The sequence below is a fragment of the Tyto alba genome, unplaced genomic scaffold (genome assembly GCF_018691265.1).
Source record: "Tyto alba isolate M040663 unplaced genomic scaffold, T.alba_DEE_v4.0 Super-Scaffold_40, whole genome shotgun sequence".
Taxonomy (NCBI): domain Eukaryota; kingdom Metazoa; phylum Chordata; class Aves; order Strigiformes; family Tytonidae; genus Tyto; species Tyto alba.
The window spans coordinates 43,075,292-43,098,321 of record NW_024881316.1 but is presented as its reverse complement, the minus strand read 5'-3'; the positions used below and the strand labels follow the sequence as shown (position 1 = coordinate 43,098,321).

Sequence of the window (23,030 nt, the reverse complement as noted above, 5' to 3'; positions counted from 1 at the left end):
AGCCAAATCATGTGAATTAGTGTAAGGTTCACAACGAAGTGCTCACAAAGTATCAGAGCAGGTTTCATAAAATTTTATTTCCATGGAAGTACACAGGGGGTCCAAGCTCAAGCATTAACTGCCTGCCTTAAGTAATCTTTTTTCCAGAAACATACACCTACAGAGCTCAAGTGTGAGAACATACCTGTTACATAACAGCACAAGGCTGGATGCTTCAGGGGAAACCTTTAGCTGGGATGCAACAAACAAGAGAAAAGCAGCAAGAGCAGGAGGTTGTGGCAACAGCTGATCAGCTATTGAATTTTTGTTGACGTTGATAGGAAAAACAACAGAAATTCAGTTATTAGAAAGCAGGATTTGCACTGTGACTCCTACCTCCTGGAGGCTAATGTCTGAGCTGGGTTTTTTATACTTCTAAGAACATTCTTACCACATGTTAAAGAATTGAACTGTAGGAGTCATTAACACAGGAAAATATTTTTTATTTTCAAAATAAAATTATTTTTAATGTTTTTTGTTTGTAATACTCTTCAAAGCTATTTACAATTAAAATATTTTACAAAAATATATTCTTAACTTAAAAAAATATAAAATCATAGGAGTTAATTCTGCAAAAGTTAAATTCTAGTCCCAGAGGATTACAGAGAAATACAAGTAAGCATACAGAGTCTGTGATGCACTACAGTTTCTACAAGATAGCATCCTTGTTACTCTACAACTATTTATTGCAAATATATGAAGTTATAAAACATCAGAAGTCTAGTAAAGGGTACGATGAAGTAAGGTTCAGTAGATCTTGCTAGGAAGCAAAAGGAAGACTTTCCTAGAGTTTTGGTTACTAGAAGGTAACTGAAGTTGTTCTTGTGCTTCTCGTCATCAAGATGTCTGTTAGTAAAAACCTGACAAAGCAGGATGGGTGACAACTCCAGCTCTGCGCACACAAATTCAGTCCATGTCACTCGAGTACAAAACTCAAACATATCTCAGACACCATCTTCACTACGTTTGCTCTTCCCCAGATATTCTGTGCAGCTCACCTCGCCCAACCCACATTTACCATCAATAAACCTTCATCAAACTCCAAACCTGCACCCTGACTTCCCTTGTTTCTGTACCAGCAAACCCCTGAAACATTATGAATTCTTTTTCACCAGGGATGGCTTAAAAGTAACCCTACCAAAAACCACTGTGGACCAAAAGTTAGAAGAGCTCAATGACGACTGAGTCAGTCATATTTAACAATTAATACTAAAAAAAGCTTGTAAAGTTGTCTACTGACTAGCACAGATAAACTTTACAGGCACTTTCTATCTTTCTAGGAATCCTTCCAAAAAGGATAAAACAAAGCACTGTCATACATTTTAGAATGCCTGAACCATTGCTTTGACAACTGCAACTTCTAAAAAGACTCCTTAACCTAGGAGTAGATGGCAGAAGATGACATTTGGGAAAAAAATCCTCCAGTATTTAACAGTAAGACAGTGATTACAACATCTTTGAGCAGGCAGGATTCACTAATTAAATTTCGTATTAGAACTGCTTTAGTGTGAATAGCATGCTTGTTTCAGCAATATAAATACTGCTTCAAAAATGTCTATTTCCCAATCATTGATTTAAGGTGTTCAAGTTTATATTCTTCAATGAAGTCTTCAACAACATGCAGAGCCTTGACTTTCAGCAGCAGGAGAAGAACTTCTTTTGTTTCATCACTAAAGAAAAAAAAGGAAAAAAATTATATAGCAGCACTTATGTACACTTTATCTTCATTAATTTTAAAGAGTCATGTACCTCTCCTTGGCCACTTGTCATCAGGTGACTTTGGCTACACTGATCACTAACACTCCCCAACATTAAGCACCTCAAACTATCACATTAAACTAGAACTGCGGCAGCACTCCTTTACATTATGGACCCCATCTTTTGTTTTATGCACATGTATATTTGACAAGAGCATCCTTGAAAGTGTCAAATATATGAGATTTAAGGAATTTAAGACATTTAACACAAGGTATTCAAGGAAGTGCTTGAATCCCAATGAAAGCCTTATCTATTACCTGTGGTTATTCTTCTGTAGCGTACGGGCACATTGCAGCAAGTGCTGGCAGAAATTCCGCAATTCAGGGAGAGTTGATCCACTTTTAAGATCTTGGAACCATCTTTCTGGGAAGCATGCAACCACCTGTTCACACAAAATTAGTTGGAAAAAGTTTAAAAAGTCTTTCAATATAACCAAGTTACATCACTTCTGGCAGGGACTTTTTGGCAGGTTCAGTCATTATTAGTTGTGTGGTTTTTCTGTGAAACCAAGATTTATCACCTTCACAAGTAGTTATTCCTAAGAATTTATGAACCAGCATTTGCTCTAAAATGCTTCTATGCACCAAGGTCATAAAAAAATAAATTCACATTTTAAACATTGTGTAAGTTTTAAATGTTTGAAATATTCCATCTTCAGTTTCAACCCCTCTTAATGAAAAAAAGCTTTTAGCATACACCCTCTTCCAACATACATGTTGTCTTTTACCTTATTACACTTTTCTATATTATCTGGCCCTGGCAGTGTGTTTAAGAGGTTCAGAAGAAGGTAACGATTCAGCAGCTTGCTCAGTCCCAAATCACGGACCGTATCTTCTTGTACAATTCCATCCCAGAGAAGAACATTGGAGAAGAGCTGCAGCAATGAAGAAACAGATAATATGTATACCTGGTGGCTAAAAGTGTGCTAACACACAGTATTACAAGTTTTACATAAGATAAAAAGATAGTCTTACATCCATCCCATATAAGTACTCAAAACCCAGGATATATACTCTCCAAACTTAGTCAGTTAGCCACTGACAAGCTGTATATAGTAAATAATGTTAAGTAGGATAATTTTACATGTGCATATGAACTGTGCCCTACACTGTGTGTATATATGACCTCCCAAGGCTGAAAGAGCATTTTATCCTTGTAATAGGTTAACAATTTGCTAATGCCCAAGTACAGAAGTCAACTATGCTTTACACAGAAGAGCTAGCAGTCAGAGTATTAAGACACTCCCACTACAAAGCATAGGGACCAAAACCAAGTGACATCCAGTTATAAGCAAACCATCAGAGAATCCATGACAGAAGTAAAAAAAGTTACATCTGCTCAGGATAAGACATCCCTCATAACATGATGAGGTTGGTAGCCACGGTTCATAGCAGTAAAAATTTTTTTGTAGTTGATATCAGTATTATTAGGTACTGAGAGTTTTCTTCTGTTGCCCCTATCACTATAAATCCTTACAGTTGTCATTTTTGAGTCATGTAAGAACATGACTATTTTTCCCCTTAACTCAGAATAGGTTAACTTGCAGGTAACTGTTAACCTCAAGGTATTTTACCCTCACAGACACAGCCTGCTGCCTTTTCAGTCATCAGTCAAAACGCAATCAACGCCCACCATCTGTGCACATTGCTCTGGAGCATCTGATGTGACACTTCCATCTTACTGCATGAGCAACTAAAAACATAGATCAAATTGAAAAGAGTGCTTCCACTGGCCAACATTAACCAGGGAAGTACACACTGCTGTAAACAAGAAGCACATTTTGAGCTACATGCTGTATCTACACTAGGCAAGTTAGGCAATACAGTACAAACACTGAACTCAAGCCAATTAGTATTCTTCCATACAATTCCTGGGCATGGTTTGGAGGCCATTCCTAATAATCACTGTGAAGATGGCAGCCTGTACTGACAGGGCTTAACAACATGAATGGGGGCTGCACAACAGCAGAGGGTCTCAGAGCCACGGAGCAGTCTCAAGCACAGATGAGTTACACTAGTCTAAGTACTAAGTCCCAAGAGTTTAACACAGATGAGATGCAGTACTACTTGCCCTGGGATGACTGAATTCACACCTGCACTCCAGAAAAATTGATGTGACAACTATTCAACAGATACACAGAACAAGAACACTTCAAACTACTCTCTATTATCACCCCTTCAGAAATGACCCCTGTGACAGTAAAGATAGAAATCAAAAGCTAAACAGAGAATAATTCAGTCCACAGAGAGCACACAGGTCTGATTTTCAGGAAAACACACCGCACAGTCTGAGAAAATGGGATCAGAATCCCAAGTCTGCCTTGATTTTTACTAGGTGTCCTAACCCTCAAGTATAAGCTCCCCTTGGCTTTCTCTTCAACTGTCCAGGACAGATTCCTGCACAGCAACTTACTCCAGCAGCAGAGATGGCAAGTCTTTTGCCAAACAGACCTCAACACATCCAACTTTCCAGGCTTTTCAAAAGAAAGAAAGCTCTGCATCATAACAAGAAACCTGTACAGGGCTAGGCGTCACAAATAGCAGGGGACCTGGAATATTGTCTGGGATTTTAATGGGGTTTTATGCATCTAAATCTTATCTTTAGTAAGAACCCATGTCTGCTCCTGAAGAAAACACATCTTAAGTAGGAACTAAATCACAGGCATTTAGAAATTCCCAACTCAGCACCCCAAAAGTAAAACTACACTGATGTACTTATATGAACAGTGCTCATATTCTACAACAAAGGTTAGCATAACTAACACCATTTCATTAGGCAAATGGCTATTTTCTGTGACCGACGGTCACGTATTAGCCCCCTTTCCCCTTATTACCAGGCCATGAAGGTCCTGTGCATCAAGTACATGGAACCAGATTTCTTCCCCTCCCTACCAGCCTCAAAATTCCCAGGTGCCAGGCTGCCTGCTCCCCTCCTTATCAGCCCTGAAGGTCCCAAGCACCTGGCGGTAGTGACAACCCCATCACAGAGCAGGGAAGAGTAACCACTCACAGAGCACTGTCTATAAAATCAAGCAGTTACAAGTCCTGAGGGGAACTTGCACCAGAACTGCTGGTGGACAGCGAGACCCATGAGCCCACCCAGTGGCCAGGGACACCACCATCCTCTGCTTCCTCCAAGGACTGACTTGTATTCTTTTATATGTTTCTAGTCTAGATTATGACTGGTTTATTATTGCTACTGCAAGCCTACTGATACTACAATATTAAGATTTGACCCAATCTGCAGAGTCCAGGTGATTAGGAACCATAAACTAAGCTGTGTTATAAATTCTGTGCTACACTACTTACAAAGTTGTGCTACACTGAATCTGATTATAAAAACACTGTGCTACTCTGAACATAAAATTCTGCTCAAAAAAGTTTTAATTGTACATACAACTTAGTGCTATCATCATTCTGCCCAGGATCCCCAAAAGAACCTGTCTGTCCCCATAGCTTTGGGTGACAACAACTAACTAATATGATGTAAGGCCAACACACCTGGCTGACCCACTCAAGGGAAAACAATGAACCAACAGGAACAGACAGTCAGGTCAAAGTCTTTTACAAAAGATGTACCAGTTGGGTAAACAGAAATAGTGTTCATTTATAGTTCATTCTTAAATCATTACATGCAGGTTGCACAGAGAACACATCCTTCACTGAGAAAAATGGTTATCCACCCTAATAAAAATGTATTAATCTCCCAGGAATTGGATTTGCCTGAAGATATATTTCCTGACTGAATGCAAAATATTTTTTCACTAAAATGAATTTCAAAGAGAAAAACAACTGTATTTTCTCTACCTTAACAGCTGACCAAAACCGTCTTTCTTGAAATTTTGAACATAGTGATGACTTGTCTTCCACAGTGCTGGTCATGGAAAGAAGAAAAAGTTAAAATAAGGATTTCTTTTGTTTGCTTGTTTTTAAAAGAAGATAAACAGATAATTGACTTCTTAGAGACTGATGAATGTTAATTCAGGAATTCTTTCAGCAGTGATAGCCACAATCAGAATAAAGGTCTAGGAAAACAGCTGACAATTTGAACCCATTACAATGCAACTACTATGAAATAATTGCCAATAAAATTACCAGTTGAAAACACCCATGACTACATTTTCTGGATTCAAACCAAAACAGCATTGCTTAGAACCAAACGTCCTACCACCAGCTTTAGCAAAGCTTCTCTCCTAGCTATATCTTAACACCGCATCTCCCAGATTCCTACTTATTCCCATCTTTGAAATAGTGTTCCGTAATAAGCATCAACAATAAACCCTCTATTTTAGGAATGACAGGAGGAATCAGGGAACACATGCACATGACACCAGACCACCTAAACTAACACGGGCCCTCAGATATAAGTTGCTATGCTACAACCAGACTGTGGACCTCGTATAACAAAAAGCTTTTGGTTATGAGAGCAGAAGAGCACTAAGTCAGTGGAGTTACCCTTATTAGAAGTTTAGGCTTCAAAACCTTTCCTATAAAAAAACAGTATAAAGCACGTGTGTCCCATTAGCTTTTAATGGATGTATACAATATTTCACCTATGTCTGTGGGAGAGGAGGGTAGAATAATTAAAAAAAGTTTGAAAGAATCCCAGAGTCAGCTTACCTTTTAGGATATAGAGGAATAAAGACATCTTCCTCTATAGATTTCTTCATTCTTAGGACAACCATGTTAATTAAATCCTATTAAAAAAGAATGATTAATGGGTCCTCACAAGAAAGACTTCATCTTCCATTTGTAACAACTTCAATGGTTATTTGTTCATCTAGACATGTATTATGTTCATGTGAGATAAGTACAGTTACCACTTGTATATAATACACAGAGACCATGAATACATTAAAAACAGTAGACAAATCACATTAATTATAATTTCCTACAGCATTAACTTGAAGGATTTTATTTTTTTTTTTAAAGATTAATTTATTTCCCTAAGTGAGGCCTTTTTTTGCATGTTAATTTGCAAGGCAGCTGGAAAACTGTACAGATTAGCAATGAAATGAGTTATGAACATAGGATATCCATAAAAAGGTGTAAAATTCTACGTGAAAAAAAAAAAAAAAAATCACCATAGATATGATAGTATGCATTTTTTTTAGGCAACACGCTTTTAGGTGCCAGAGATTGCCATCTACCTTTTTTTTAAAAAAAAGTCAATTTATTTAAAGTTCTGGTTTGGTTTATCTTCCACACAAACAGTATCTTGGCTAAGGTCTATTGTACCACTTCAAGTCATGGTTTGAAATCAGCAACCTTTGGAAGACTCAGTTGGAAAGTATGAACATTTTCTTAAAAATGCTTTTTTCATACTCGGGTCCTAAACATCCATCTCATTTCACCAGTTTTACACTAGATAAACCTCCAGATTTACAACAGAATAAAACTGGAATCAGGCTGAAGAAGGGCATACTAGAGTGACTATATGTATAAAATTAATTATTGGCTAAGATTATGAAGTAGTATCTCTCCTAGCCAATTAATTAGCCTTTGGGATTTTCAGGTTTTTAAAATTCTTGATCTAATATAAATAAGATCTTAAGAAGCTGACCACTGGAGCATTATTAGCATTTAAGATCAAATTTTGGAAGACAATTAAATACAAATCTGATTTCTAACCATTGTTATTGTAGTAGAGCAAGATTAGATCTACGATCAGAGTCTTGATAGGTACGGGCAGAATTTTTCTAGGAACAGGAGCTAAATTCTGCCTCAAGAGTGTCCCATCTCCCATCATGCTCAATAAGGAGACCATGAGAGAGCTGGAAGTTTAACTGTTAAATCTTCTTAATATAATGTGACAAAACTAAGTAATCAGAACCAAACAACTTCAGGACAATGTTCTAAGTGCCCACAGGAGCACGTACAGAAAGCACACGCAGTGCATGAAGTTCTCCCTACCCCAATACCACAGGAGCTTTTACCTCTTCTGCTCGACGACATTCATTTTTGGAAAGGACTTGTTTTTCAAAGATGTTATTGCAAAGCTGCACAAGGTTCTTGGTCTGAGAAGCAGATAAAGGATCCCACACACTCTTTACAAATGCTGAAAAAAAAAAAATAGGGATTTATAAGTAAACACATAAAAAGCTAAGCCTCTGACAGTAATCTTAAGGGGCTACCTCATCCTCACTCTGTGGAACTATGTAACCACTACATCTGGCGAGCACCACTATTTGATAGCTATCACTTCTATTTAAGGTTTGATTGCCTAGCTGCAGCAAACATTTTCAAGACAATCTTACTTTACCTGTAATTTTTGGAAGAATAGTTTTTTCAATCACTCTAGGCAAAACTTCTTGATCAGGATCATCCCTTTTTGATTCAGATACATTTTTGGCATCACTGAATTCTTTTATAGCTCTGAACCAGGACATCTCTTCAAACTCTGTAAAATTCTGCTGAAAGATCATTCCTGTTAGTTGTTCAGCTAGTCAGGATTAAAAGAAAAGCTCCACCTAATGATATCACAGATTCCCACTGAATTTCAGATCCACCCTCATCACTGAATGGGCCAGAACAGAGAATCACGAAAACTACATTTAAAGCTAGAATTTAAAGGATGAGATTTTTAAAGTCTTCAAAGAACTTGGGAGAAGAATTCTTTTTACAGAGGGTGTTGCAAAAGGGGCTGAAGGTAAGGAGAAAGTTAAGAAGATTCCAAGCACATGCTTCAATTTGAGACCAGCACAGTATCTTTCTATTAATTTCTAATGCACTGTGCTATATATACAAAAGGTATTATTTTTCATATTTATACGTAATACACAAACACAATTTTTTAAGAAAAAAATCAGCTGATGCACCTACCTCAAGAGGATTCCAATTTATTAACTGAACTCTGATCAATGGATTTAATATCTTAGGCAGGCAGAAACTGATATAAGCATCACAGTAAGAGTCAGGAAACTTCTCTTTCCATTCCTGGAATTTCAACAGGATTTTTCTGATGTCACAAAAATCTGCATCTACATCTTCAAAGACTTTCCTACTATCCTCTAAAACGTTATCTATGGATAATATTCATTGGGAATAAAAAGAAACAATCACAGAACTTATTGATGCATAAGCTGAAGAGTTTATTCATCTAAATAACATAAGAAATATCCATATGATAACTGCATCTGTCATTTATCTTTGATACACCCGACACTGAAATGGGTTTTAAAACCAGCTCCCTGGAAAACCCAGTTTCAGAAAAAAAATATTGTCAGAAGACCAAAAATGACAAGTTTCTTCATGATCTATTCAACAGATTTATACAAACACTGTGTTTCAAGCTTTATACCGCAACAAGAAAATTTCAGACATTAAAACGTTTCTGCTGTTACCTAGAGAAAAGGTATTATGCCTTACCCTGCTCCTCTTCATCCATTAATTCAACATAATTAAAACACCAACCTTTAATTCACTTTATCTTCAGAAAACAGATTATACAGAACACACTGTATCACTGCACTTAGTGCTGCCTGATCAGCTTTGGCATAATCTAAAAGAGTTTACTTCTGGTTGAAAGAGTCATGTGTAATGCCACCGCCACATAACTCATACCAAAAGAAATCTACAACCACACAACTAATTATTACCAAGTCATCAGTCAGAACTGCCTGAATGCATTTCTTTTCTACGGTGTGTAACTAAGAATATGAAACTCAATGAAGTATTTTTTTTAAGAAAGGTGAAGAAAAATTAATTAAAAAATATCAGAAAGAGAGTTTGTTCTAGGACATCATGTTAAGATTGTCACAAACCTTTGCTCTTCTGGAACTCCTTCACCTCTGACAGAGTCAACTCATCATCACTTGACATGCCTTCATGGTGATCAGCTTCTCCGGCACACTCTCTCACTTGCCGTCTGCAAGTCCTGTATTTTGTAATGAACGCAGATGAGTTATCCTCTCCCATGTATGCAGAAGGAAGCTTAATGAAAAATAATCCGACCTCAAAAAAAACATACTTAAAGCAAGTTGCAAAAGCAGCAACCTAAGGAAATGCAATGAGGGAGCAACAGTAATTATGTTAACCATAAATAAGGATATAAATAGTGGAAGGAGGAGGGGATTTGGGAACTGATATAAAAGAGGTTAGAGCAACATCTCTGATCTCCCCTGTGAACCATGTAATAACCCTTACTTCACCTCATTCCCACTGATGAGGCTAGTTACCCATCCCACCTGGAACAATGAACATCTAGCATGGTACTAGACACTGTCTCTGACAGTTTTAGTGTACAGTAAACTGCTGAGCTCTCAGTTTTTGTCATCTCAGTTCTGGATTATTTGTGCAACAACCCATGTAAAAACTGTCATAGAACCCAAGTGCCAGTTGGGTGCAAAAAACTATTGCCATGACACCAAGAATCATAACAGGCTGCAAAATCAGTAACTTGTATCTCTGCCACAGGAAAATGATACATGATGAAAGTGATATTGCATAAATACTTTTATATGGTTATGTACATCAATCAGCATTAAAGATTAACTGCTTCAAGTGAAGTTGTTCTTATACCATTTTTCATCCATTAAAACTGCAAGGTTCTTGCTGCTTTAAAGTATAAGTTGAGGAGCTAATGCAACTATAAAACTTTCAAAGCTCCCAATTTAAAAAAACAAAAACAAAACAAAAAAAACCAACCAACCAAAAAAAAAAAACATGGTACCAATCTCTGAACACTATAATATCCAAAAAGTAGTATCTGTCTGAACTACACTGATAACAGAGTTGGGATTAGATATTGCTTTGCTCCCCTCACCACCACACCCCCAGCAGCAACAATACCACCTATTTTTGCAATCTATACAATACAAAAGTATGTCTGTATAAGGCCATAATATTATTTATTAAGAGGAGAGAAAAAGCTCCCCTCATATACTTTTGCCTCACTTAAGACTTGTTAATTTAAAATAACATGATGTATTAGCATTTATATTCAAATCAACATGAAGAAAGTTACATTAGACAAAAAAATATGTATTTGCTTTCCAAAACTCTAAATAACTGGAAACAATCTATTTGTTAATCTCATTTAATAATCCTAGAGGTTTACATTAATCACTGCATAAACGACAGGAAGTCAGTACACCATACACCTATCAGAGTTAAGTGCACCTGTATGTAATAACTACCTTCGATGTTCACACATTTCCAGAAGCTGTGTCTTCCCATCACCTTCCAATCCACCATTACTTGGTTTGTCACTCCCACCTGTCAGAAGACAGAAACAGCCAAAAAAAAAAAAAAAGGTATGATTTTAAAGTTCCTGTTTTTTCAAACAGGAAACACAGATTCTCCTTCTATTGTTCTTGATTTGGAAAATAGCCAAAGATAAATCAAACCTCCTAATCAAAACTCTAAGTCTCCAGAGTATTGCACAGTAAATACTATTTGTTAACTGCATATAGTCAGATGTGGTTGTTTCCTTATAGCCGTTGACGAAAAGGTGAGTTTGATGACATTCCAGTCAATGCTCTCTGCTTCCTAATCCTGGAAAAAGAACTTAAGTTTCTTCCACAACAGCTTCTTAGCAGTATGAAAGGCAATCATAGGGACCTACCTTTGTCCTGTGTGTCAAAAATGAATCCATTAAATAAACAAGAATAACTTTTGAGCTTTACTTCCAACATTTAACAGAAGTTAAATCACTGATTTACACTATTCAAAATCATTGCATTTAGATTTCAAAACTAGTCAGCTCCCCACTGTCTCCTGTTATCCGAGTGGCCGCTGACTGTGACTCCAATTACAACTACTCTGATTCTTGAGTTCAGCAGAGAAGTAGAAACTAGAAGCATTTTCTAGTTGTGCCATTAATTTGTAGCACTATTAGCTGGCTGATATGCGTACAACATGCCAAAAAGGTGTACTACTACTGAAGTATTATGTGAGAAAAATTGCATTTCCACTATATTAAATACAACTAGGAACATAAAAAACAATTAGAAGTGCTGTTAAACATGCAAGTACAATCTCATTTGTAATGAGTTGGAAGTAAAATAATTGTAATGGCAACTATTATTATGGCACTACCCTTTTCTTCCTGACACCTGTTGTCAGTCTGCTACACCATTTTACAAAATCATACAGGCTGCGAGCTTTCTCTAATGAGCAGTTTATCCTGTGTAGTGAGAAGACTGAACACATATGATTAGTAGTTACCAGGAATTGGTGCATCTGGCCTCCATCTGTTCCCAGCAGCTCCAAGCATACTGCTCTTAGCTTTGCCTAAACAGTTTCAAAGGGTTTGGTTTTGGAGGTTGGGTTTGTTTTAAACAGCAGTAGCTAAAGATTTGCACAGCACACCAAAAAAAAACATTGGTGTGGAAAGAAAGTATGAAAAAGTTGTAATAATTTTTCCTACAGTGACAAAAAAAAAAACACACACAGTTTTTTTCTTGATAAAATCCTTACACAAAGAGGCTTCTTTACGGCCTTCCCTTCACATGTCACCTCCTAGTCTGAAATCTCCATTCTGAGAACACACGTAGCCTTAAAAACACTCTCATGTAAGACTGGTGTTGCCAAGTAAACACTGCTTTTTCATATATTCACAGAATCGCACATCAGCAAGCTTTCTCCAACTTAAGACCTACTAGAAAACCAACTATATTTTTATTTTTAAGTATCGAGAGGAAATTGTTGACATGAATAACTCAAAATTAACAAAGTATTTGGTCATGCTATGTTCACTATTAAACTAGCCAAAAACAACATCATGGACCTTCCCAAGGTGAGGATTTCAACTGACATAGTAGAACATGGCAACTGACAGAAGAGGAAAGGAGATCAAAGGTGAGAATAAAATACTTCACCAAAAAAAAGTAATTGTGTATTTCAGCTCAAAAAGTGAATGTTTCAATAAGAAAGTAGCTTTTAACCTCACACTAACCTGTCAGATGCTGAATATAAGCAGATTCATTTTTCAGCTCATCTTGCCTTCGTTTCAATACTGTCACAGCTCGTTGCTGAAGCAGTACATGTATGGCCAATTCCAGCTCATTAATGTATTTCAGCTGAAATATAGTAAAAACAGCAATCAGGTTTTCAATCAAATAAAATGCAACAAGAATTAAAAAAAACAGTTTTCAGTACTTGGTTAGAACCAAAGTATTACAGATTGAAAAGTATATTTGGAGTCAGAGTTTTTCAGACTGTTTTGTAAGACTGAAAAACAGAAACTAAATGCCAATTGTTCATCATAGGACTACCCAAGACTTCATACAAAAGGGTTCAACAGGACACTACTGGTGTACTTAGCATTCAATTTGCCTTTGAGCCACTAGCCATTAAAGACTTCTCCGTCAAATTATGTAAAGAGGGGTGATGGGTACAAGTTACTCCTGGGGAGATTCCAATTGGACACAAGAGAAAAATTTTTCACAGTGAGAACAATCAGCCACTGGAATAATCTCCCCAAGGAAGTGGTGGATTCCCCAACATCGGACCTTTTTAAGATTCATCTGGACAGGGTGCTGGGCCATCTTGTCCAGACTGTGCTTTTGCCAAGGAAGGTCAGAGCAGATGATCCTTGAGGTCCCTCCCAACCTGATATTCTGTGATTGATTCTCGGAATTGCAATGCAGTCAACTGACATACGTTAGATTTCATAGCACTATCTGTAGTGGATAACAGCAGTTTACTTCCACTGAGGCCAAACTTTAGGCAGCTCCTCCCCCTTTTTCAAATACATAAAGTTTGTAGTTCATGAAACAGATGCAGCCAATAAGATAGACAAATTCTCTCTGCTAACTCAATCTCAACTCAAACTTAACATGAAATCCTTACTACCTCTGCTACATAACCCTGAGTAAAGACATTTACAGAGATCCCCAAAGTGAATTTAAGAGTCACCTCTCATTCAACTTCAGAGCACTCTAGTAGACCTGCAGAAAACTAACTCCAATAACATTGTTTTCATCCAACAGAACCTAGTGAGACCATAGCTTAAATCAGTACACCTACACCAGGTTGATCACCACTTTAGGTAAGGGCAAGGGTTGATTTGTTTTCAATATATTTTGTTTCTTGATACATTAAAAACTCTGATAGAATTTATTTTTAACTGAGTGGTTTCCCTTACCATTTTCAAAGAAAAAACACATTATCCTTCATTGACAGATTGCACCTTTATCATCCAAGGGAAAAAAAAAAAAAGAGAAGAGGAAGATATACATACCTTTTCATTCAAACAGTTTATCAAGTTCCCTACATATATTTTCATGGCTCTGTAGAATTTGTAATTCAGAGCTGCATCCGAAGACTTCTCTAACTCCTGGACAGTCATTTTTGACCTTTCAATGTCCTCCACATATTTTTCATACTCCCTCTGGTGGGCACAGTGTACATCTTGTAATGATGTTAACCTAAAGAAGAGAAACTGGGACAACTAGAACTACTGCCAAATTACCAGTTGATACTTTTTGAAACATTATTCCCATTATAACCACATACAAGATCTTTGCCTGTGCTAATAATAGCAGTTGCATTTGAGCTAGCAAGTGTTAAAACATTTATCAATGCCAACATTTGCAGAAGTATGGACAAGCATCATGCTCTGGAGACTTAAATGTCACTTAAATGGTGCTAGTTTTGAAAGCACCACTGACTTTTTACCTAGATCCCTCAAAACACTATGCTTGCCAAAAACAGAAAACCACAAATGTTGTGATATCACGTTAAATGGATTCTACCCAATATAATCTGGATAAAACTACAGCTCATGCTAGTATGTACATACTACTTTAAGTTGCATGGATAGAAACACCTATAAGCATTCTCCATGAGCTCACTACTAAATACCAACCAGCTAAGGACTCTTGCTCCTAGTAGGTGATAAAACCCAAGAACCTATGTCTACAGCTGTCACTATTAGGTAGGTAGTACAGGAATGTTTACATATATGACTACCCTGCTTCCTTTTTTGTTTTCCTTCTCTCCTTACATATCCCAAGCAATTGCTCAGCTTGAAAAAGCCTGTAACAGAACAAAACCAGACTTATTTAACTTCCCTGAAGTAGGAAACACTTCTCAATGAAAATATTTTGACAAAGCTATTGTTCTCTGCTGTGCTAGAAGTTAAAAAAAGCTATTTCAGCATTTAGCATGTTAAACACAAAGTTTACATCAAACAGGTTCCCCCTCCCCTTCTTGCTACTTTCCAGATAGGTTTCCCACTCTTGATAGCTTTATTCTCATTTTTCTTTGATTCTGTACATAAATTCATACTTTAATTCATTCCTTCCAGGTAATTATGGCAAGGAGAACATACACTTCCACAAAAAAAAAAAAATATATTTACTCCAACGTAGTTGCAATTCTTTAAACAAGCAGGTCAGTGACAGTCTGAACAAAGCAAACCATAGACAGAGAAAGCTCCCTTACAGTCCATAGACCATATTTAAGCTTCAGCTGGATACTGTTACTTGTCTAAACTTATCTGAACAGCTGCTGCTTGGTACTCAGAGATGACAGGGGATGGCTTACCTTAGGATGCCTGACCCCAGCTGTCCTTCTCACACACCCTCTTGGGGGTTCCCACTTCCACCCCAGGACACCTCAGCTGCCCATATAACGGCTGCTGAATTGCTAAAAGTCACAGCCTGGCACACTACAGAAAAAAAACAGGGCAGATTCCAGTTTGCCTAAATAGGCTGAAGAGAATTTACTGCTCCTTTAGGAAATAATGAGCTATTTTTGCAGCTGGCATAAGAGCCACCACAAGAGGGCTAGGATTGCCAGCTCCATCTGCCTTGATTAAATTTTTGCTTGCTGGGCAAACATAACATTGAACCAACACTCATGTCAAAAAGTAGTAGCAAGCATAAAAAGCTGCTGCCATTTAAATGCACTTACTTTCTAAAGTTCTAGTTGATAAAACACTGTTGAAAAGTCCAAATGCTCCCCTACAACAAAGCACTGGCAGGTAAAATTAAAAAATTGTTGTATTCTACTGGACAGGCATATTATACATCAAGTGACCTAAAAATCCTCCGCTGCTCTAGAAAAAAATAAGACTTCAAAGCTGCCACCTCTTTTCGTGACAAAAACTCAAGACAACTCAAAAGTTAAGTTCATAAGAGCAGGATTTACCTTTCAGTCAGTCGCTTCTTTACAATTTCCAAGTTCACAGGTGGTAGAGAAACAGAGGGATCAAACTTTGGTTTAGCTACTTGAGATTTATGCAGGGAAGCATCACCGTAAGTTTCCTACAAGAATTTAAGTATTAATTTTTAATACACCAGTTACACAAAAAGTTTTCCCTCTGCAGCTCTATAGATCAACAAGACGTATCATTTAAATACACGAGGCATATGATACAGAAAAGCACAACACAAAAGGAAAACTGAACATATAAAAAACTGCATATATATGTTGTATAAAAACATATAGTGCATACACGTGTAAACAGCACAAAGTAATCTGTAATTTAGGGTACACTTCAGTTGCTGTCCTGGTCTGAAAATATTAATAGCTTTCAATAATGAATAATGCTTCCACACTGACAGCTGAGACTTTGCTAATATCAAGATTCTAAATATAAAGTGTAGAAAAACTACAGTCAAGTGGTGATGACTCATATCTTGCTTTTTTAAAACTATTTGAATTTATTTATGATAAATTATTTGCCATCTATTAGTCATTTAATATTTTATTTTCTCATAGTAAACTTTCTAATTTCCACCTCCCGACATGCAATAAATATGAATGCTGCTTTCTGAGAAAGCCAGGGGCCAAAAGAAAATTTTTCAGACAACTCAGCTTAACTGTAATTATCACTAAAAAAAGACCCCACTGAATTTTAGCTTATAAAAAGACACCTTGCATTCTAAACCAGTAGAAGTTTGTATACTAAAATCTATCCAAAACACAATCAGTTGAAGCAATCAAGTCCATGACTAATGAGGTCAGCTACTAAAAACTGACAGTTTCCTGAACAGCAGAAATTAACAGTTTTCCAGAAACGACTATGAGGACCGAAGAACACCAATCATACTGGATTTGAAATTCAGCAGCAGAAGGATGTAACTTTCTCCCACTCCTCTAACTACTCCCAGCTTAACAGGCAAAAATTTCTACAATTTTCTATTGACATAAAAAACTGGTTATTCAGATTTTCCCAGTCTGATCCAGAGTAGGTGATTCAAGCCAGAAACAAAACTTCCAGCTCAGCAGAAGATACACAGTTTATTTTTGCCAATTACCTACAAAAAAGTTAGACAGAATTCTGCTGAACTGTGAAAAGCGCTCTCATTGTCACCCAACAGAAATTTAGCATAATAAAAGAACAATTTTTGCTTTGCGACTTTTCAATGTTTGTATTATTTGCATATTCTTGCTCTCAAGATCCCTTGCACAGCAGCAAAATAATAATCATCAGGGCTCAATTTTATTCTCTGTTTTTCAGTCTTGCATCACATATGGGTACCTGTCTTTGAAGTAGACAACAATACCCTGCACTTCTGAACAGCTAGACAGATAGTACAGATTTTCACTATCATCTTCCTGTATTTCTGATCATCTTTTCACTGATGAATCAGGGTATAATTTCATAAAAACCTCTCTGATGAGAGCGCAGGAAGGAGATACTACAGTGCTCCAGACAAGCTCTCTTGTCTACAAGTGAAAAGTAACTTCCAGTTGTTAAGAAAGCAGGTGTCACCTGAGAGAGTTTAACAGCTTTCTTTATTTGCTGTTCTTCCCACTTAATTTGTGCTTCATCTTCACTTGTTTCATCACTCACAGACACTGGAAGTTAAAACAATCATAATTAGATGTGATTACATCCTTTATTTCCCCACCATGTTCTCCTCCCTCTAAAGCAACAATGGTTCTCCCAACCATTATTGGGAAGTGATAGATAGGAAAAACATCAGATGAAAAACCTGCAAACGGAGGACTTCCAAACTGAAAGGCAAGGGCTTGGAAATGGCTAGTGGGATTTGTAGAATTCACACCAATATTAATTCCCCCACCCTACTGTTTCTCAGACAACTACTACTGCAGTACGAGGAGCACAAATACCTCGTTTTTATGTCTCAAAGCAAAGCTGTGTATAATGCATGTAAGTACACAGTGTAACATAGTTACTGACATTATACACAGTAAATCCTTGAGTGTTCCAAAATGCACACTGTACTACAGATACAAAAATCTCATTAGCATTAATTAGAATTGCAGAATTGGCTCGTAGTTATGCACTGCTTATAACCCTTATTCAAATAATAAATCAAACCATTGCTTCATTACAAAAAAAAAAAAAAAACTATAAGCAGCTATAAGAGGAGAAAAGCAATGGAAAAGCCAGATATGATTTGCATGCAACAGGTTTGTTTACTTCTGAAGGCCTCAGTTGTTGTATTATGATTTTCTTTTTTAAGAGCAGTCATCATGTCAATGCAGGGAGAGCATTCAGAAGATTAGACCAGAAGCAGGAGGCAGGATTTACACCAACTTTATTCACATTAAATGCTGTGCCTCCTACAAGGCAATTTTTTTTGCAGTCAAGGCCAAAAAGAATCTTTCAGATGTGTCTCAAAGCATCTTGCACCACCACATTCATGAGACCTAAATCATCAGATTAACATCCTATATAAACCTCAAGTACCAGCTGTACAGCCTTTTGCCAAGACCCCTGAGGAGCAAAGCCTTGCGCTGCACTCACTCTTTATTGGATATGTCCCACATTCTTCCAGACATCAGTAAAACAAAGCCACAACCACTGGGAGAAATGGCACAGACTCACCCATGTGTTCAGCCACCCTCTGCCTAAGAGTTCTCATTTTAGGAATAAAATTAAGGTTCTTCATATCAGACTCATCTTCACTCTCCAAGTCACTGCTTTCTCTTCTCTGAGAGACCCGATGGCTGTTTGAAACATCTAGTGGAAGATAATCAGCATGTGCCCTGGCTAAGTGACGTTTCCTCCGAGCAGCCTCAATACAAGCTGCACTGGGGATAGTACCTGCATTGAAGAGAAAGAAAATATAAGCCAAAGACTAAAAGCAACACTCAGTATCACTTCTGATGTCACCTAACATCCATAATCACCACAGCTCATAACTGTACAATTCTGAATGTAGGACACAACATATTTTTCTATTAAGCTCACCATGTTGAATATAAGGAGAAGGAAAAGCATCCTTAAAAAGTGGCTCTCAGTCCAAAAACAAAGCTCAGGCTTTTTTCTTTTAAATAAATTGCTGTTAGCCTGTCCTTTTTACTTCCATCTCTCCAAAAGATGAGGGTTACTAAACTTAGTGATTTACAAAGGAATCCAAAGTTTACCAATCAGCACAAATGAGATTAAAATATAATCACATGAAGGGACTTGTTCATCGTTACACAGGAATTTTTTGCTGTCTGTCTTCTGAAACCAATGGTCATCATTTCTAATCCATTTCCAAAATTAACACAGAATACAAACATCTGTAACCAAAAATATTGGGAAACCGTCACTATTGTTTCAGAAAGGTAGCCCTGTCTCAGCACAAACAAGATGCCTACACCCTACTGATTTAAACTGAGTGGGATTCATCTCACCTATCTTGTCATGTACTTGAAACAAACTTGAAACAAAACAAAGAATGCTGCAAAATAGTTTGCTTAAAAAAAAAACAAAACAAAAACAAAAAACAACAACAAAAAAACCCACACTCTAGGAAACTAACCTGGTGATAAATCCTTCTTCCTCTGTAAAGAGCTGGATTCATTTTCAGAGTCTGAGCTGTTGTAGTCCTCACTTCGTGAAGAATAACTTTTATCCTCTCTCTCCTCCTCTTCTTCACAAGCACCTTTGGTGTTGCCAGTTCTAGGCTCCAACTGACAGATTTCTGGTTTAGGGGGAAAAAAGTAAGATTCGTGATTTCAATTTCAGCTGCTGGAGGCTGATGTGCCATAACTGGTTACCAGTAACTATTTACACCTTGGTGCAGCAAAGACTGGTTGCTTATCTATCTCCACTTATCATCAAAACATGTCAAATTTTCCAACACTCCAAGACAGTAATTTACAAGCCAGTTCTTGTCACGAATCAAAGCATCTGTGATAGCCCTAAACTAATATGTCCTTCTGAGACACAGAGTGCATTTACATCCACAAAAGCAGTGATACAAGCTCCCAGATGACAATGGATTAATACACTGACAGTTCACAACATGTTTGGATTCATCTCCCTTGACTTTATAAAAAAGGTGCTTTCTAAATAGAGGTTTGGAGTTTTTTAAAACAATGAGGGGGTCATTATGTAAACTATAAAGGTTTAGGTATGTCTGCCTGGTCTCCAATTATTCTTGAATTCTTTAAAAACATTGATTTCTCTTCATCTGTCACTACATCTTCAGTAAATCATCAGATTGCTGAACAACAGAATGTGGCACCTGTTATAAGAGTATGAGGTATACCTTTTATAAGAAGTTACTAATAAAATTTACCATCTCATCTGAATCACAATCTCAAAGGGAATTATTTCTCAATCTAATTTATTTTTATCTAACAGTAGCAATTAGGGTACATCTGTGAATTGACAGATGTGTCAAAAGGGGACAAGAGGGGAAGAGAACTTTTAAGACATACTTATTTGCAAAACACACAACCCCCAAATATCCTAACAGGAAACTTACTATAGTTCAATGAGACTATGAATACTACTGGAACAATCCAGGCTACTGTCTGTATTCAATTAAAATATTCAAATGCTGTAACAGCACACAGTTTAATAACACAACATTTAAAGTTTATATTAAGTTTTATCAAACAAAATCCTACTAAGCTCATATTTCCTCTCAATGCAAGTACTCAAATCAAACTGCAATCTGACAGCATGTTGTTTAAACCCAGCTGGCAACAAAACACCACACAGCCACTTGCTGACCCTCGCCCACCCCTGGGGAATGGGGCAGGGAGTTGGAGGGCTAAGGGTAGGAAAACTCACAGGTTAAGATAAAAACAACTTAATAATTGAAATAAAATTAAAATAATAATGATAATAATAATATAAAATACAAACAAGGAACACACAATGTGATTGTTCACCACCCGCTGACCGATGCCCAGCCTGTTCCCAGCTAATGATCTCAATGAGCATCCTGAAACCACCGTCATGAACACCTGAGTGGGGCTTCCCAATCAACCCTTATCTATATACTGAGCATGATGTTAGATGATATGGAATTGGCCAACTTGGGTCTGTTTCGGCTATGCTCCCCCCCTAGCTTCTTATGTACCTGCACACTAGCAGGACACAAGAAGCTGGAAAGTCCTTGATTTCTTAGCAACAACTAAAAACATCAGTACATTATCAACATTCTTCTCGTATCAAATACCATACCGAAACCAAAACACAGCACTACTCTAGCCACTAAGAAAGAAGGGACAAAAGCCAATCAGCTCTATCCCAGATAAAACCAGGACACAGCAGTAAGCAGTGAATAGTTGCCACACAGTTTGAAAGGTATGATGCTGAGGTATAAATTTACCAGAAGTTTATTAACTCCACTGTATTACAAGGGTTCTGCATGCCCAGGTCTTCTCAAAGACAGCCTCCAAGTTCTGATACTGTTTTACGAAGCTCATATGAAAAATAATTTCAGCACAAGTAGATTAAAATTATAAACCTGTAAAGTAACATTATAAGGATAATCCTGGGTTGAATTAACAAGTAAACAGCATCCAAAGCAGTATTTGTACATCACTCTTCACTTACCGATTTTCTAACAGATTTTCACATAAGTATGCCATAAAATAATTAACTGAAAAAAGTACTTACTTTTGTTTTCTTCAATTTCTGTCTGTGCAGGCAGTAAGCTTTCCTTCTTTTGAATGCTAAAAGTCACTTCACTGAAGGATGGTTTTTTAACTTTGAAAAATTCTTCATCACCTATCCAGGCAAAACAAAATGATTCTGAGTAACATTAACAGAGAGAACAAAATACGTGCATATATATACGTATTACATATAAAATGCACGTAATCTCTATGTGTGCACAGCACGTTTTTTAAAGTTCAAGCTGCACTAAGTCTAACTAGTTCTGTTCTATGGCTTTATGACGCAAGATCCATCACCTCTCAATTTAAAACTCTGCAGCTTAGCATCCTCAATACACCAGCTGTGTACTGCTGAAACGTATCAATACTTTGCAGCCTGTGTCCATCACAAATTGACTCCTATGAGCTGTCCTGACCTGTCGTGTCACCAGCCACAAAAGCAACAGCCCAGAAGAGTCAATTAAATATTTAAGTTTCAGTTATTTAAGCTTGTTCATCATTAACTAGCTTAGGCACGGACTAACACAGTATCTGTTTTCTCTGCTCCAAGAAGCTTTCAGAAGCTTCCTAGCCAAAAGCACACGGACTTGTGTCATCTTCAGAGTGCTTTTAGAGGCATTTCTGTTATAAACTCTCACAACAGCCCTATCCATAATACAGCATTGCAGTTTTCGGTCACAAAGAGGCATAAAGGTGCTTGCGGCTCCCCGGGTCACCAGCCCGGATCTCAGGCAGGCAGGAACCGTCCCCGTACGCGGGGTGCGGAGGAGCGGCCTGTTCACCCAACCTCCCGGCGCGGCTACTCCCCGCGAGCCGGCGTGAGGCTGCCGACCGCCACCTGGGGCCACCCAGCCCTCACCTTCCCGCTCCTCCTCGCTACCGAAGCTCAGCGCCGCCTTTCCCCCCCGCGCCGGCCCTGGGGCGGGGAGGCGCGGCCTTCGGCCCGTAGCCGCCCTTCCGCTCTGCTCCCGGGCGCCCAGGCTGCCCGCCAGCTTCCCTGGGGACAGCGGCCCCTCCGCCGCGGAGGGGTCGCCCTCATCAGGCTCCGCTTCCCGCTCGGAGTCGGCGTCTGGCGGCGGGACCGGCACCGGCTCCTCATCGCTGCTGCCGCTGGAGGCCGCGCGCCGCCGGCCGCGGAAGTTGCGCGGGGGACGCCGGAACATTCCGCGCAGCGACCGACCGCGGAGTGCCGGTACGCATGCGCAATGACCCCCTCCTCCTGACCCGCCGGGAGGTGGGAGGGGCACAGGGAGCAGCTGCCCAATGAGGGAGAGGGGGCGTGTCCACTGTTTAGCCGTTGAGGAGCCGGAAGGTGAGCGACAGTGGTGCGGGAAGGATCCCGGGGCAGAAAGTATTTTACTGGTAATTAATTGATCATTGATGCATAAAAATTAAATCTGTTTGCAGGGCCGTGGGCCTGTCTGTGGCAGAGGCTGCCATGGTGGGTGCTTCCCCTGCTTGTTG

The 23,030-nt window shown here is 38.3% G+C and overlaps 1 protein-coding gene across 2 annotated transcripts; it reads right to left on the bottom strand.

Moving 5' to 3' along the window:
* Positions 1 to 522: 522 nt before the first annotated feature.
* On the bottom strand, positions 523 to 22,812 carry GCFC2 (GC-rich sequence DNA-binding factor 2). 2 transcript variants are annotated; one of them, XM_042803139.1, is made up of 18 exons: positions 22,426 to 22,812; positions 21,568 to 21,678; positions 19,472 to 19,633; positions 18,547 to 18,765; positions 17,464 to 17,549; positions 15,894 to 16,009; positions 13,981 to 14,167; positions 12,694 to 12,817; positions 10,934 to 11,012; positions 9,560 to 9,672; positions 8,619 to 8,818; positions 8,059 to 8,209; positions 7,733 to 7,854; positions 6,417 to 6,493; positions 5,604 to 5,670; positions 2,525 to 2,671; positions 2,055 to 2,179; positions 523 to 1,709 (listed from the first exon to the last, which is right to left on the bottom strand). In XM_042803139.1, exons 1-18 carry the CDS (start codon positions 22,727 to 22,729, stop codon positions 1,595 to 1,597), a joined length of 2,505 nt encoding a protein of 834 aa, XP_042659073.1. In that variant the 5' UTR covers positions 22,730 to 22,812; the 3' UTR covers positions 523 to 1,594. The 2 variants fall into 2 exon arrangements, with proteins under 2 accessions (XP_042659073.1, XP_042659074.1); XM_042803140.1 differs by having other exon boundaries at positions 8,059 to 8,206; positions 22,426 to 22,811.
* Between the last annotated feature and the right edge of the window lie 218 nt (positions 22,813 to 23,030).